We start from the raw sequence: 16396 nt of genomic DNA, 5'->3' as shown, positions 1-16396 counted from the left end.
GTCACACAGCCAGGAGACGATGGAGCTGGGATCTGAGCCCTGATCTGACCCCAAGGGTACCAGCCTGTTTTGACAGAGCAGGGGTGACGGCCACAGGGACAGAAGCAGTGTTTCAGGGCCTGCCATCGTGGCCCGACCCTGGTTGTGACCATGTCTGCTGGGCACACTGAGATAGCCCATGGGAGGGAACTGAGGGATTCCAGGAGCAGCCCTGCCTGGCCTTGCTGGCAGCGACCCTGAGCCCTCGGTCACTGCCCAGGTATGTCAGAGGGGGCTGTGTAACCGAAAGCAGGTGAGCCCTGGTTCCCCACTTCCTGTCCTGAGGCCAAGGCACCAGATCTTGAACAGGCTGGCCAGCTTCCTGGTAGGGTGCAGAGAAAAGTGGGGAGTCCAGCCACAGCCCCTGACTGTGTGCTCAGGGGTGACCTTCACAGGGTCGAAGCTGAGCCTGGAGGTGACAGTCCAGATGAGAGCGCCTCTCACCTGCCCACACGAAGCAGTGACTCTGGGGGAGTGGGTGACAGAAGGAGGAGGGAGGGGTGGGTGGAACAGCAGAACAGTCCTTCACATGGGTCCTGTCAGGAAAGTTCTAGAAGGCAACATTGCTTTTCCCCATCCTTGTTCTAAACCACTTGTCATAAGCTGAGGGACAGCAAACCCACCAGCCACAGTCTTCCCATCCTCCTCCCAGGGCAGACATTACTAATACATCATAGCACAAGCTCCTGCTGAATCTGCTCCTTCTTGACCTGGCCCCTCAGCTGCCAGCTGTTGGCGAAAATGTGAGTGGCTTGCTGTGTTCCCCAGAGGCAGAAGCCAGACTCTTCAGAGCAGAAACCAGCCCAGCGGCAACCCAAGCGGGAAGGCGGTGGGCTGGCCTGAGTGCTGCCTTTTCCCCAGCAATCTGCTAGTAGAGGTGAGAAGGGGCTTGGTGTAATCCGCCTCTGTCCACACGGGGTAAAGATGTGTGCATGCAGACGCCTCTCGTAAACTGTGAAGCAGGGATGCCCCGTACCGGCAGCCCCTGTGCTCTCTGGCCAGGGGGCTGTAGGGGGCTGTTCTGGGCTGGGCTGGCCTGCAGCCTTGGAAATCTATCTGTGGGACCAGAGAGCCCTCCCTCATTTAGAAGCTGGGGAAACTGGCAGCTTCTATTGACAGCTCCACAAAAAGCAAGGGAGAATTTGTTTCCATTTTTAAAGTGTTGATGCTTATCTTGGGGTGCATTTGGGTGAGACCCTGGAGGACAGCAGGAACCACAGCCCCTTGGAGCCCAAAGCAGGTGACCCTCACTTCTCCTCCCAGCCTCACCTGCCCCGGCCCTCTCATCTTTCTTTCTTCCTGGGACCCCAGACTATACCAGTGGGCTGTTTCCCCTCAGTCTCCAGGTGGACAGAGCCAGGGCCTGGGTCCCCTGAGAACCTCAGCTTGAACCTCAGACCTGAGGGCCCAGTGTGTTCCTGCTCCTGGTAGTCACCAAAAGCCACACTCACAGGGGCTGCTCCTCAAATACCTGTAAAAGGGTTTCACTTTGGTGGCAGCCCTGGTAGCCTGGTTTATCTGCATCCTTGGAATGAAGAAGTGGGGCCTTGGAAGGTTTCGTGACTTGGAGGTCAGAGCCAGATATAGCTCAGTGCAAAGGTCCTGGGGTCAATCCCTAGTTCCGCCAAAGAAGAAAAGAAAGAGACAAGGGGAGGGAAGGTAAGATGAGGGAGAGAGAAAGAAATAAACAAAAACAAAAACAAAAACAAAAACAAAAAAAGAAGGAAAAGAGAAAAGAGGCCAGGGCCAAGGTTTAAGTTAGGCTGCAGTTTCTAGAAGATCTGGGACAGGCTCTGTGTGAGTCCCTCACTGCCCTCCCCCACACGGTGATCTTTTGGGGGGACCATAAAGGCCCAGCCCCCAAGATGACTTGGCCATGCCCCGGGCCCACCTCCAGAGCACCCACATTCTGTTTCTGATATCAGAACAGCACTGGCAGGCTGAGAAGAGGGGAGGAACTCGGCTTGTGGACCCATGATGGATGGCTCTGCCTCTCATCACCTGGGGTGTGCCTGGGTCTTGTCCAAGTCTGCTTTCCGTTGTGAGGACTCGGACTCAGATTGAGGGCCCCCCCTGACCCATATGAGCTGGTCTTCATTTATTGGTTTTTTTGTTTTGTTTTGTTTTGGTACCAGGGATCAAACTCGGGTCCTTGCACTTGCGAGGCAGGTGGTGGCACCACTGAGCTAGATCCCCGGCCCTCGCATGGGCCTCGCCTGGCCCGGCCGCATCCTGTGGTGTGCAAACAGGACCAGCACGGGGTGCAGAGCCCTGCGGAGTGGCTGGGCAGCTGTCTGCTCCCCAAGCCGCCGGGTCCTCAGAGGGGCGGTGAGGACTTGGCTGTGTACTCTTCGGGCTGTCACCTGGCTGTGACCGTCCAGGACCCAGGATGTCCTTCAGCTTTTTTCTGTCTAGGTTTCATAGAAAAGCAAATGAAAACTAATTTTCGGTGCTTTTAGAAATTATCGGTGAAGCAGTGTACACTGGCAGAGAGACAGTGGAGCTGGGTTCCTCCTCTGGCCCCCGTCAGTCAGCTAAGTGTGCACTGAGCACCCACTGGGTGCCAGAGTGTGGCCTGGACCGGGGAGCGAACTGCGGACTGCACAGGGTCCCTGCCTGAGGGGCCACGGCGTCTTCTTCTGTGGGCTCCGAGAGGAGGAAGCCAGAATGGCTGGTGTGCTCTGTCTTTCCGTGGGTTCCTGTGCAAAGGGTTACAGCTTGCCGCCTCCCCAGCTGTGCTCCTGTGACCCCACTCCCCCTGGCACCGGACTCCACAGCCTCTTATTCCCAGAGCTCAGCTCTCCCTGGGGCCCAGGGGACTGCGCTATGCCAGGCCCTGCTCCTGGGGGGACTGGATTCAATCCCGGAGCAGTCTTCCCTTTGAACCTGACAGGAGATTGGGGGGAAGAGGGAGGGGGCAGCCGGCAGGCCACGTCCCACATGAGGGCGGCAGGGTGTGGGCACCGCTCCTGGGCTCCAGGGAAGGCCCTTGTCACTCCCACTCACCTGCAACAGGGGTCAGCAGGCTGGGGACCAACACCTCCCACCCTCCATGGAGTGGGGCGCAGGGCCAGCCGCCACCCAGGGGAACCCGCTCACCCGCCGCTGTGGCAGGAGGCCACAAAATTAAAGGATTTCGGCAGCTGTAGTCATTAAGATAAAAGTCACACTAATGACTCAAGCGTTATTTAGTTCTGATATCTTAATTTAATTGGATTTTTTTTAATTAAGAAAAGGACCCATAATCCTGCAAGCTCCAAACTGCTGTCATGTTTCTGTGAGGCCACCTAAAAGGGCCCCGACTGGCTGCGGTTCCCTGAGGCCAGGGCGAGTCTGGGGCTGGGGCCTGGGTGGGCATCTGGGAAGAGAAGGGAGCGTGGAGCCACCCAGGGAGAAGGACCAAGTCCCCTGCGCCCATGGGTGCTCAGGAGGGGCACCACTGGTGGGCACACTGCCCCACCCACAGGGGTCCCAGGAGCAGCCTCCAGGCTCCCCCTCAGCACCTGCCTGGTACACGGGACACTGCCTCTGCCTCCTGTCCCTCACCAGGGACCTTGTCCTCGTCGAGAGCACACAGCCCGGCAACCCTGGCTCTGCCCAGGGGCCAGGAGGCTGGCAGGGGTCTGTACTCCCTGGTCTTCCAGGCCCACGGCCTCCCCTCTCTGCCAGCCGCCCTCCTGCTGTCTCGCGGCCAGGGCTCCTTGGTGAGGGTGATGGATGGTTTCCCAATAAGAATGGAATGAAGTTTTAATCATCTCCGATTAAAGGATCAGGGAGCAGAGGGAAGCAAGGGGCCCGGCTGCTGGCTTCATATTTCTTCCATGGGATGAAGCTTTGAGCTCTGCAGAGGGGCCTGTGAAAGACACGGGTCAGAGTGAGGCGTGCCTGGGGCCAGGGTTCGGGTTAGGTCTGGAGGGACCGGCCTCAGGTTCTTTCTGTCTGGAAGAGAATTCAAGAAGAAATCACAAGTCAAATTTCCAGACAGCTTCCCAAATGCGTATAGGTTCCTGGATGAGAGGTTGGCTCTGTGCTTCTTAGGAAAATGTGATTTTTCTGTCATTTGCGGGATTCTTTGTAAAAACGAATGCACCTTCCTCCAAACATCTGCGGGTCTCCGGAGCCAGAGGCCCGGGTCAGAACCAGATCTAAACAGGTCATTCTTCTCCTGCTCTTGCTCTCCCCTCTTTCAAAGGGAAAATAAGGGGACAGGGTCCAGGATGCCTGCTCGGGGTCCTGCACCCCACCCTCACCCCCGGACAGGTCCCAGGCTCACCCCACTGTGGAGCTCAGGGCCGGGAGCCAAGCAGAGCCTGCAGGTCCCCCACTCGGCTTCCCCTGGTGCTGTGGGGTAGGAGATACCCCTGTCCCCTCTGGGCTGTCCCCTCCTCTGTGAAATGAGCCATAGATAAGATGACTGTGTCCCACCGACCCCGAGGACCCATGGCCACTGAGCCATGAGTACGTCCACACTCTGAAACCAGCCCCGAGAGCCTTCAGATACCCAGGGACAGACCGCAGGGCAGGTTGGACCAGGGCAGGATCGGCAGGGGTGACAGAAGGTCACGCTTGCGATCCCGGGGCTGATGTGCAAGCCACTGGCACTGGGCTGGCATAAGACCCAATGTCACCAGACTCCCCATTAGCTCCCCTGTAACACTTCCTAGGGCGACCCCGTCCGGTTGGCCAGTCGGTTCCCTGAGAGAAGGCACTGTGAGCTGACAGTGCCGGGTGGGCAGTCTGGGGAGGAGAGTACAAGAGCCAGCGGGGAGCAGGGCCAGGCGGGGATGGAGGCGATTCAGGGCTGCCCTGCAGCCCTGGAGAGCCAGAGCCTCAGCGCCTAACCAGGGCAGATGTGGGGGTCACATAGGTGCTGGAGCTGAGGGGGACCTGGATGCTGGGGGTGTCGAGGAGCTTCTGGGCAGGGGAGGGTACCCTGTGTGGCAGCATCTCTGGAGAGAGCACACAGTCTGCATCCAGACTCTCCCACGGGTGGTGGCCAAGAGGAGGATTGGGAGTTGTAGGCAGAGGCAGGAAGAGGCAGGCCTGGGGCCCCACACCCAAGCCCAGAACTTCCGGCCCCACTAAAATCTGCTACTCTAACAACCACGGAAAAAAATTACAGCGAGGATGGCGTCGGACAACTGTTACTCGGCATATTTTATGGTGTTTTGCCAGGGTTTGAATATGGAGAGGACTAAGCTGTTTAATTCAGCACTCCCTGCGCTGCTCGGGCATAACTCAGTTTGCTGTCTGCCTGGGCGGAGACTCCTGGCGATCACCCTGACTGGCAGGATGGCTCTGACCCTGCCCGCCCGCCACCCCTGTGCCTTTTGTCAGCTGCCCCACCGTGCTAGCCACGTGCCCTGTCTCCTCTTTTTTGGAGATGCCTGAGTTGTCACACAAGGTAGCTCGGGAGGCTGAGGCAATCCCTCCAGCTGGCAGTGAGGTGGGGCTGGAGCCTCCCACAGCTGCCTCTCACCCACGCCAGGCCCCTCGCCCACTGCCGGGCATCCCCTCTCTGCCTTCTAGAGAGCGTGCCCTACCCCATTATGATCACAGCCCCAAGTCAGAATGTCCCCAGCCATTGCCTGGCTGCCACTCCCCACCCAGGCACCAGAGCGGTGCCCTCTCAGCCCAGCAGCCCCCATCCTGGCTGTCCTGGACTCCTCCTCCCACTGGGGTAGTGACAAGTACACCAGGGTCTGCCACGGGGCCTTTGTTCTGCTGTGGGAAATGAAGGTGCCTGCAGCCTGACAAGGCTGTGCAGTCTGCGTATCAAAGGCCACTGGTCTGAATCCATGAGGAGAGACCTGACTCTGGGACCAAACAGCCTCTGCCCCACTGGGAAACTGAGTCCAGAGTGCATCAGGAACTTGCCAAATGCTATGCAGCTGTGTAAACTGGGGGCTCATCCATTCCTTCATCATTCAGCAAGCATTTATCCTGTGCCTACTCTGTACGGCACTGAGAACAGACCAGGTGAAAGCGCTGTCCCACAGGTAGTGGTCCAGAGACGCGTATGTACAAAGGGTAGTGCCCAGGAGTCCCAGGGTGGTGTTCCGACATCAGCACGGGCAGTGTTCAGGGCTGGGGTGGGGTCGGCACGGCAGGACACTTGATACAGGTGCTGGCTGGTGGGACAGATCTTCAGGGTCTCTTCCAGTTGTAAGGTTTTAGAATTCAAAGTTGAGTCCTGGCTAGAAAAATGTCATCCCGCCAGATGGACCCTTGGCAGGGCTGACTCTCAGGAGGGAGAGAAGCCAGGTGCTGTGGGAGGGCTGGCTTTGTCACTCCCTGTGCAGGGCCAGCTTCCCAGGCAGACTCTCCCTCCCGCTTAATCTCCCTCCCCTCTAATCCTCTGCCTCCCACCTCCTGCCTTCCCGGGGGAGGCAGGCTGGCTGTGGGCATTACAGCTGCTGACAGGATTTGTAAGGGGCTGCAGGAGGGCACCGCCTCGGGATCAGAGCACTCAGCTTACAGAGAGCTCTGAAGATTGAAGATTAATTAGCGTGGGCCCCCATCTTCACTGGCAAGTGCCCAGGAACCCGTTTGTTCGGAAACTCTGCTTCCTGCTTCGGCAGCAGGGGGCGCAGCTCAGCGGTGCAGCGTGTGATTAGTGTGCACAAGGCCCTGGGTTCCATATCCAGAATCAAAAAATCAAATACACTCCCTGCTGACCTCAGAAAGCATCTCCTCCCTGTGCTTCCCGGGACAGCCTCGTGCACCCGAAATGAAACGGAGCAAATTCCAGGCACAGGAAAGCTTTTGAGCCCGAGGCAGCCACTGTCCAGGAAGCTCTCTGGCCATCCCTGTGCCTGTGGAGAGAGGGGCGTGGGGACAGGAGGGAGAGCAGGGTCCTGGAGGTCTGTGGGACACAGAAAGAGCAAGAGACTAACAACAGGAAGGTGACAGGGACTGAGGCAGTGGCCAGGAGAACGGGAGGGGTGACAGGAAGCAGGGGGCAGTGGGACAGAGACAGGGGTGTGGGAAAAACACAAAGGGAGGGAGAGAGAGAGAAGGAAGAGAGGAAGAAAGAGGGAAAGGAGATCAAGTGGGAGGACGGAGAGAGAAGAGGGACAGGGGACATAGGAGCGCCGTGCGAGGGAAACACCTGCAGAAAGGGACAGGACTGGGCGACGGCTGGGGCAACAGAGGTTTCTGAGCCTCTGCTGTCCCCTCGGGGTCCCCAGTGCCACCTGGATGTGCCCCCCCCAGAGGACCCCTTGTATTCTTCCTCCTTCTGCCCAGAACCCCAAAGAGGAGAAAGGTTCAGGCCTATGTCCATCCGCAGGGCCGCACGTGGGGGATATGCAGAGGACGTTCTGGCCTCTGAGCCCACCACAGCCTGGCTCCCAGGCACCTGGAAGCGACACAAGGGGTCAGGGTCAGGGGGCTGGGTCTTCTGCACACCTGGAAGGGGCTGGCGGAGCCCAGGACCACACCTCTCCAGGACACTCTGTGGCCCACCCGCCTGAGACCCCCGCATAGCCATGCCCTGCCACTGGGGACCCAGGGGCCTGAGCTCCGCAGAGAAAGGAGTCTGGATGCTCTTTAATGTTGTCACACTGGGGGTATGAGCCTCAGCTTCTGGATTTGAGGGCACCATTCCTTCAGTCTAGGAAGAAAGGTGGAAGTTGTCCTGTGTCCTGTACCCCTAGAAGCCAAAGATGTGAGATATGGGGAGACCCAGGCTGGGCTCTGGGGTACCCTGGCCCTCACTGCCCCTCCCTGGGCCCTTCCATCCATTCACAAGCAGCAGAGTTAACCCCATCTCTGGAGGGTGTCGGGAGAGATGATTAAGGTTATTTTTAAGTATGTAAAGTGGTCTTTGGAGACAGACCTAGTGTAAATAAGGTTGGTTTTATTACTCACAATAAACATTTGTTAAGCACCCACCCACCGAGCTCCAGGCACTGCACAGAATATCAAAGAGACCCCAGCCCAGCCTGGGCCAAACTTCTCTTCAGCCTGTCCTACTTCCTCTCTCCCCCGGTCACTGGCAAGCAGGGAGGACCCAGCCAAAGCCACTGATGGCTGTGAGGCAGCCACAGCTCCAGGGCAACCTCAGGCTCAGAACTGAGTGGCACCCAGTCTCGGTCTCACTTTACCTCTGTGCCATCCACGGGGTCCTCTCGGGCTGTGGCACCCTTATCAGGTCTCTCAGCCTCGGTCCTTCACCCTAGCAGGAAGGGAGTAAGATACCCAGATGCACCTTCCTGTGTCCCGTGGGCTCTGTTCTGGGAGGAGAGGCCAGTGGGGCCAGCGTGCGTACCACTTCTGCAGTTGGTACTCGGAGCCCCTCACCTACTCAGTAGGGCATCAGGCAAGCGCTGGGCACCCTGGGTCCACACAGACATTACGAGGGCCTGACCTGCAGGTAGGAGGGACAAGCAGCCGGGGAGGCAGATCCACGAAAATAGGGGACCCCTGGGGTTCTCTGCATGTCCCAGCTGGGACCAAGTTGTGAGACAGACCAGGTACTGGGCATACAACTGTTGGGTACCTGCATGCAGACAGCCAAGGGGCCTGACAGAATGGGAGTTGGCCATACCAGTGGGGGAACCGTGCTCCTGCTAGAGAGCTGAAGGCCAAACCTCAAGGTCAGGAGAACCTGTGCCTTCCAGGGACAGGACAGCCACCACCACAACCCCAAGAGAAGTGGTGGCTATGGGGACACGGGCAGGTGGGACCGCCTGTCTCCAGCTTCGGTGACATGTGACCATCTGCATAGCAGGCAGAGGCCACGCCAGCCGGCCCTGCACCCATCGGACTTCCCTCCAGTTTGCAGTGAGCTGTCAGTGCTGTCTCCACTCAGTAAAACGAGGGCAATCCTATTACTAGCCTAAGAGGGGTGTTGCAAGGATCAAGGAGTTAATACATAGTGAGTTTGTACAATATTGCCTGGCACTAACAGGTGATCAGTAAGTGTTTATCATCACTATTGCCATCACCATCACCGCCAGCACCATCGCCATGACTACCACCGCCACGTATGATCACCAGTGTCAGCATCATCATCACTGTGAAGCAGCCGTTACAGGGTCACACAGCCAACTGCAGACGTGGCCCTGGAGCTCAGCCCCTGCCACCCCTTTCAATGAAAGTGTCTTCATTCCTAATCTTCGTTCCTTTCATTTGTTACTGGTGCTGAGTCTGTGATCCCAGAGAGCTGCGTGGACAGCAGAGCCAGGGTGGCCAGAAGCTCTCGGTCAGAAGTGCTCAGGAAGTGAGTTCTCCAGCCCAGCCCACTGCCCTGCTTGATGCCTCTTAGTAGAAGAGGTTCTAAAATCTCGTGCCCGTCTCCTGGCCACGTTAGAGACACTATATCAAATAAATACAAGCTTTGCCATCATAATCAGGTCCTGTGGGGCCACAAGGCCAACTTTCTTGATCCCAGTTAGACCTTGGGTGGGAGGTCAGGGATCCCCTGCTGGGCACCGTGTGAAACCCTAAGGCAGTGATGGCGAACCTATGGTCTGTGTGCTCCAGCGGGCGGTCTGTGTCAATGAAAGCTCTAAAAGGTTTGCCGTCATTGCCCTGAGGAATGGATGTCTCCTTCCTCTGACCTGATCCTGAAGTCCATACTGGAAAGCTTCTTTTCCCCAGTGTCTGCATTTGACCTGTGTCTTCAAAGACCACTCTTACATATTTAATAACCATTTACACCATAGTATGAATGAGAGCCCTATGGAGAGTGGAAGAGCTTTGAGCTTAGGTGCTAGGAGGGAGGAGATTGGGAACACAGTTTAGGGAGGCCAGGGGCAACCTGTTGCCAGTCTGCCTGCACCAAGACCTCGCCCAGGTGTCATCCGTCACCAGCAGGGGTGGGAGTTTGGCTGCTTGTGACTTCAACCAGGGTCCTAGAAGCGGTTCTGCTTGGTTTCTGATTAAAGGAAGTCGGCGCTTTGCTGCCTGGCCATTCCAGCTTAGGCTCTGACCCTGCCCACTGGCTCGCCAAGGCTAAGGCCCCATCCAGCCCCACTTCCCAGGCAGACTTGAGGGGCATCACCTCTTCTCTCCTGGGGAGGGATCACCCACGTGGTCCTGGTGGAAAGAGGCTGAGAGTCAGAGAAAGAGGCCCGGCCCCCGGCTCCCCGTGAACTGGCTGGGAATGTCGGGGGCTCCTTAACCTTTGAACCTTAGTTTCAACAGCGAGCCAGGTGTGTCATTCTGTGTTGTGAGGATGCGTGGGGTTTGTCTCCAGGCGGAAGGTCCCTCTCAGAGCCGGCCATAGTGCAGAACACTAATCAGTGTAAGGACATGAATCATTATTTGGGAGGGCTCTGACCCCAGGACAAAGTCACCTCCCTAAGAACCCCTGCTACTGCAGTCACCAAGAGGGTGAGAATTTCAGCACATGGCTTTGGGGGAAGACGTCCAGACCATAATCAGAAGGAAGGTTGCTAAAGGCAGAAGGGCAGTGAGAGATATAAACACAAGTCCTCTGGGGCTGGCCGAGGGCCCAGGGTGATAAGAACCCCCTGCCCGCTCTCACACTGTCAGATGTCTCCCTCCCCAGCACAGCTCTTGCTGAGAATAGAGAATCCAGAATGGGCAGTGGGCTGGGCTCCCCAGGCACCCTCCCCACCCACACCTGCTGCCAAGCCAGCTCTTTGTCTTAAGCCCTGTTTGTGCCTCTGGGGCCAGGTCCCCTCAAATCTTTGCCCCAGGTAGGCCCTATGGGTGGCACAAAGGGCCAGGGGAATGCTGAAGAGGGAGGAAAGCAGGTGCCCCAGGCCCCTTCCAGGAAGGACTCTGCCCCCCCACTGCCGGTGCCCTGCAGCCGGGCACACCGTGGCAACTACAGAGCGCTCCCAGCGGCTCTCCAGAGGTCGCATTCTCGCTCCCAGGGGAGGGCCCAGGAAACTGAGGCCTTGGAAAGTGAACTGGTTGGCAGCTGCAGGCTCTGACTCCAAGCCTGGGGGTTGTCCCGGGCTCCAGGGTTCAGGGTGTTGTCCTGACTCAGCCAAGTGCTACTTTTGCCAAAGGGACTTTGATCTCATCTCTGGCTGCCATAACAAATGACTGCAGACTGGGTGGCTTTAAGCAGCAGGCATTTGTCTCACAATCCTTAGGCCAGGCCGGAAGTCTAAGATCAAGGTGCAAGCTGGGCCTGTTCCTTCCAGAGGTTCCCAGGGAGCTGTCCCCGCCCTGATGGCTCCTGGTGATCTCTGTCATCCCTGGCCTCTCAGCTGTGTCCCTCCAGCCTCTGCTCTGGCTTCACAAGACCTTCTGTGTCTCTGCATCTCCTGTCCTCTTTTAAAGACCTAGGCCCACCCCGACGCACCATGCCTCGCCTTGACACTACTTCCGTGAGGGCCTATTTCCGGGTATTGTCACATGCCGGGGTGCCAGGTAGATGTGTGTTTTGTGAGGATAGGATAAGCCCATTTGCTGCTAGGTGGAGACCCTGCATCCCTGCTGAGTGAGATGCTGGGAAGAGGTGAGCTGAAGGGGATTCCTTGGGGAGGGAACTTGTAGCCAGATGTGACATCACATGGTCCCCGAATCTGCCACACAAGAGCAACTGGTGTGGGATCCCTGACTGTCCCCTCGGGCCTGAGAGCCCACCCCAGTGGAAGCTGCATCTGCCCACCCTCGGGACAGAGAGGGCTTGGGGTCCTGCAGGTGTCCACCCAGAGGCAGCCACAGGGCCATCCAGGGAGAGACGAGAGAAGGCACAGTGAGCTGGGCTTGTAACCCTGCAAAACCAGCCTTCTGGCAACATTTCTGCAGAGGAGATGGGGTAGCGCCCGGGTCAAGCGCCCGGCCATCAAGCCGTGCTGCTGGGGACACGCGCCCGTCCTGGGATGTAGGGGATGCTCCTGGGGTAGCACAGTAGAAAAATAAATTACCTGAGGGGCTGACTCAGTTTGGTCCTTTTGCCAATAAAGCTCTGATAACTGGTGCTAGGCATGGTCCCCGATCAATACGCCTCTATTTTTAACTCCAGGATCAGCAGGGTCATTTTCCGGAGAGGGAGGGCAGCTTGTTCCGCTCCCTCTCAATGCCACGCGACACCAGCCGGTCTCCTGGGCCAGCTCTGAATCTCCCTCTGTCCTCCCAGCACAGAGAAGGTCACTAGACAGTCAGGGGAAGCCGAGGGAGGCCAGGGGCTGACAGGGACCAAGTCCAGCTCCCCGGTTCCTGCCAGCTTGGTGTCCAGTCTCTGGTTCCTGTTCCAGGCCCTGGACCCCCCAGTCTCGGCCTCTCGGAGGCTGGGTCTCCCCCACTCCTGCCCAGGGCTTCCCAGGAGGAGGAGCACACCCGTGGTCACTGCCAGTTCTGTAGCACTGAGCTCTGGGCTGCTGCTCCGTGCCTGTTTCTCAACTCTGCCCCAGCGAGAGCTGCTCCTCCCTCTGCCTCTTGGCCTCAGCTGCAAGATGGGCTGACACAGCCACCCCGAGTAACAGCGAGAAGCCCATAATGAACTCATGTTGCTCGTTCAGCCCTGTCCTTGGCCACAATCAGTGTCCCTGGCCGGATGTCAGCTGACAGCTTCAGGGTGATCCTTTGCCAAGTCTCACATTCGTGCCTGCTAGAGCCACACTTAGGAGCCTGGCTCCACCTCCACTCCTTCCTCTACCCCACCTCCCGTCTCTGAGCAGACCCTCACACTCACCAAACACCCATGTAGGAAGCTGGGCCCAGCCTTCTCCCAGAAACACGGCTTCTGTAGAGCTAAGTTCCTCCAGCTTGTTGGAGGCAGGATGCAGAGTTGGCAGGTGGCTTGTGCTGTATCAGTCCCTGGGCCAAGAGGAGGGAAAGAGGTCTAAGCCTGGCTCTGGTATCAGTGGGTATGTGACTTTGGGCCAGTCACCTCTCCTCCCAATACCTCAGTTTCCACCCCAGCAAAGCCATATCTTGTAGACTATAGCACTTTCAATAACATTCATCAAAGGGGAGTCTGAATTCCAGTCCTGAGGGAAACAGTGCAGTGATGGATTGGTAATGTCTGGCACTGGTATAGGCAGGGAAAAGGAGGCATGCTTACAACTTATTTGCTGCTCTAATACTCGGTAATTGCTAAGAGCCCTTCCAGTTCCTGCCTCCCTGGATATTTCACCTGCTGAGAGATCAAAGTAATGGAGTGAGAAGCTGGGCCTGATTGCAGGGAGGCCCGGGATGGTGGTGTAGGGGGATATTGAGTGCTTTGGAGTAGAGGGCTAAATGCTTATATCCCCCATAACTCATGGATTGGAACCCTAACTCCTCAAGGTGATGATGTTTGGAGGTGGGACATTGGGGAGATGTTTATAGCATGAAAATAAAGCCCGGCTTGGTGGCACACACCTGTAATCCCAGCACTCAGGAGGCTGAGGCAGGAGGATTTCTGTGAGTTCAAGACCAGCCTGAGATACATAGTGAGTTCCAGGTCAGTCTCAACTACATAGTGAGAGACCCTGTCTCAGAAAAGAAAAGAAAGCTCATATTGGGATTAGTATCCTTCTGAAAGAGGCCTAAGAGACCTCTCTGTGCCCCCTCCACTGTATAAAGACACAGCAAAGACACAGCTGTCTATGAACCCAGAAGTGGGTTCTCGTCAGACCCTGAATCTGCCAGTGCAGTGATCTCAGGCTTCCCAGTCCAGGACTATGAGCAAAAGCAGCTGTGGTCCGTGTACCATGGCGTGGAATGTGCTGCCACAGTGGCCCCAATGGCTCAAGACCCTTGAGGTGCAGACAGGGCCACGTCAGCAGAGCCCTGGCCACAGGCAGTGCAGCCAGTGGAGCAGCACTGGAGAGTCAGGGGCGAGGGTCCTTGGGAAGGGGCGTAAACCCACGGTTCAGAGAGGTCCGTGGCAGGGAAGGGGCCCACTAGCACGGGGTGGAGGATGCGGGATTGTCACCTGCTGACGCTGCTGTCTGGCTCTGGCAGCGGCCCCGGGAGTGGAGAGTCCGGGCTGCTGAGGATCCAGCAGAACAGGTCACAGTCAGTGGGAAGGACCTGTGGGCCGCACTGTCCTTTCCCTGAGCCCCAGGACTCTTGGCTGTGGGATCAGTGACCTCAGTTGGCATGGGGTATCCTGGGAGCTCCTGAGAAGCATCTGGTGTGTGGAACCTGGTGTGCCACGCTGGTGGCTCGAAAGTGCTCCCGGAGCCGGGGATTTAGCTCAGTGGTTCCGCCACCTGGTTTGCAAGCGCAAGGTCCTGAGTTCCATCCCCAGTACCAAAAAAAGTGCTCCGGGCTAATTATTTATTTCAAGATTCAGGACCTTGGAGGAGAAACCCCAACCTCCCTTAAAGGGCCTGGCTCTCACCAGCCCCACCTTTCTGGGAACAATCCAGGCTCCAGTCCTTGTCACCAATGCAGACCATGGAGCGCCCTAGTGGGTGTGGCGGGGATCGCACTGGCATGACCTCCATCCGGCCCCCCCGGCCAGTACCAAAGGGCGGACCCCTTAGACCTGGGTAGAACATAAGACAAGCTACTTTTCATTATCAGGCTTTCTCCTACCTGCAAAAGCTGCTCACATCCTGTTCTCCCTGCCAGGCTGCTTTTCTTCAGAATGGTTTCCTTGGTCCTCAGCCTCAGCAAAGTTCGATACATGTTTTTCTTAGGGGGGCAGATGATAGTGTTTTCTGCTTTGTGGTCTCTATCACAACTTCTCAAGGATGTTGATCAGTGGCAGAACGATTACCCTGAGCTCCAATCCCAGCGCCTCAAAAAAACAAAAAAACAAAAGCACTTTGTCTTTGTAGCCAGAAAGCGTCATAAACAATGTCAATGATTGAGCTGGCTGAGTTCCAATAAAACTTTATTTACAAAAATAGGTGACAGTGCAGATTTGGCATGTGTGCTGTTGCTTGCTAATCCCTGTGCTAGAGAATCATTTGCAAAGCTGTGTTTAAGTCACTGACACTTGCTGCCTCACAGAAACAGGGGCCTATGGTTATGTGAGTCTGGGAAAACAGGATGAAACAGAGCCTGACAGCTTTCATAGACCTGCTCCTGCATGGCCAGCACTTTGGGAGTCCCTGGAGCAGGCCGCAGGTGTGTTTCCCAAACTCTTGTGCCTGGGAACCCTGGTTTATAGAGGACCCGAAAAGTTCAAAGAAAGAATCCAGAGGTCACTCCAGATGTCGTCCTGCTCCCAGACCTGTTGGAGAAGGGTCAAACAACGGCAGCAGTCCTGTGGTGCTCCCATTTCACAAACAGGAAACCAAGGACCTGGGGCTCCAGGGAGTCAGGGCAGCGAGAACAGAGCCACCTGTCTTGGGAAGGGGCCTTGTGCTGCAGGCTGAGTCGAGTGGCACCAAGGCAGTGCCACCACCCTCCTGGGGAGACCCCACTCACCCACCCCCAGCCCTCATGGACACGGACTCAGGACAGATGCTCCATCCATAGCCCACCCATTTCCCGGGCAATGGATGGCCTCACCCAGGAACCCGTGACAAAGACTTTGAGACCACCGCCCCCTTAACACAAGCCAGCCTCCAGCAGCACAGAAGCCTGGGGGGCATGAGAGGGAGGCAGGCAGGAAGGGCTGTCCTCAGGCATCCTTCAGCCAGACTGTGATCTGGGGAGGGGGAGGTGCAGCGGCCGAGGAAGAATTGAGAGGGACTCGCCCAGGCTGAATTGGGCATTTTCAGGGGCACCTGACCACCCCTCAGTTCCCATGCTCCACTGGGTGGGGACACAGCAGGTGGCCTGAGTCTTTAGACACCTAGTGGAATGGTCAGCACCCTGTGAGCCAGGAGAGACCTCTGGAAAGGGTGCAGAGCCATGCACGGCAGCTCTAGCTACTCTGGGAGGTATGTGTGGGGGTCACAGTGAGGTCTTGGGGGCCCCTGAGACAGCCCTGGAGGAGGCAGCCAGAGAGAGCACAGGAAGGTGTGAGTTCCTGAGGTCCCCTGAAGGCCAGAGCCAAGATCCCAGCCCAGCTGGTTTAATTCCTAAGTCCATTTCCTAAAGCTCTGGACACTTGAGAGCCCCAGAAAAGCACAGCCCTCTTTGTCACTGCGTGGCCCTTGAGGTCTGGGCCAGCACTTGAGTGACACCCACGGTGGGGAGTAGAACGCCACATGCTGTGGCCCTGCTGGGCCACATCCAGGCCCCTTCAGGAGGCTCAGATGCCAACTCCTCGCCTCTGCTCTGAGCCAGCGCAGTGCTGGGAGTTGGGTGTCCCAGACCACAGAGATTGTGCCAGGCCTCAGGGGCTGCAATCTGAAAGAGGAGACAGATCCACAGCCAAGGCTTCTGGCTGAGATGTGTCCTAGGCTCAGATGCTCGCCTCTGCTCTGAGCCAGCGCAGTGCTGGGAGTTGGGTGTCCCAGACCACAGAGATTGTGCCAGGCCTCAGGGGCTGCAATCTGAAAGAGGAGACAGATCCACAGCCAAGGCTTCTGGCTTCTGG

At 57.3% G+C, this 16396-nt stretch overlaps 2 protein-coding genes and 1 long non-coding RNA gene across 17 annotated transcripts in view; 1 reads left to right on the top strand and 2 right to left on the bottom strand.

Moving 5' to 3' along the window:
- Nucleotides 1–16396, top strand: part of Camta1 (calmodulin binding transcription activator 1) — a 696092-nt gene that overhangs the window by 419418 nt on the left and 260278 nt on the right. The gene's annotated exons all lie outside the window — the stretch shown is intronic.
- Nucleotides 3245–14722, bottom strand: LOC117287343. Its single transcript, XR_004518601.1, has 3 exons — nt 14497–14722; nt 12662–12786; nt 3245–3978 (listed from the first exon to the last, which is right to left on the bottom strand). It is a non-coding gene; the product is annotated as an uncharacterized LOC117287343 (long non-coding RNA).
- Nucleotides 6032–12480, bottom strand: LOC109117617. 2 transcript variants are annotated; one of them, XM_033767646.1, is made up of 4 exons: nt 11895–12480; nt 8148–8218; nt 6718–7693; nt 6032–6232 (listed from the first exon to the last, which is right to left on the bottom strand). In XM_033767646.1, the coding sequence occupies exon 3, from the start codon at nt 7643–7645 to the stop codon at nt 6719–6721; it is 927 nt and encodes a 308-aa protein (XP_033623537.1). In that variant the 5' UTR covers nt 7646–7693; nt 8148–8218; nt 11895–12480; the 3' UTR covers nt 6032–6232; nt 6718. The 2 variants fall into 2 exon arrangements, with proteins under 2 accessions (XP_033623537.1, XP_033623536.1); XM_033767645.1 differs by having other exon boundaries at nt 6032–6236; nt 11895–12479.

The sequence above is a fragment of the Fukomys damarensis genome, unplaced genomic scaffold (assembly GCF_012274545.1).
Source record: "Fukomys damarensis isolate Sample0158 unplaced genomic scaffold, DMR_v1.0_HiC HiC_scaffold_23, whole genome shotgun sequence".
In the NCBI taxonomy this organism is placed as follows: domain Eukaryota; kingdom Metazoa; phylum Chordata; class Mammalia; order Rodentia; family Bathyergidae; genus Fukomys; species Fukomys damarensis.
Note: the sequence above shows the minus strand (reverse complement) of the source record. Positions and strands in the feature narration are given on the sequence as shown.

Coding starts and splice junctions, on each gene's coding strand:
- LOC109117617 (XM_033767646.1), bottom strand. CDS start 7,645: ATGGTGCCCTCAAATCCAGAAGCTGAGGCTCATACCCCCAGTGTGACA.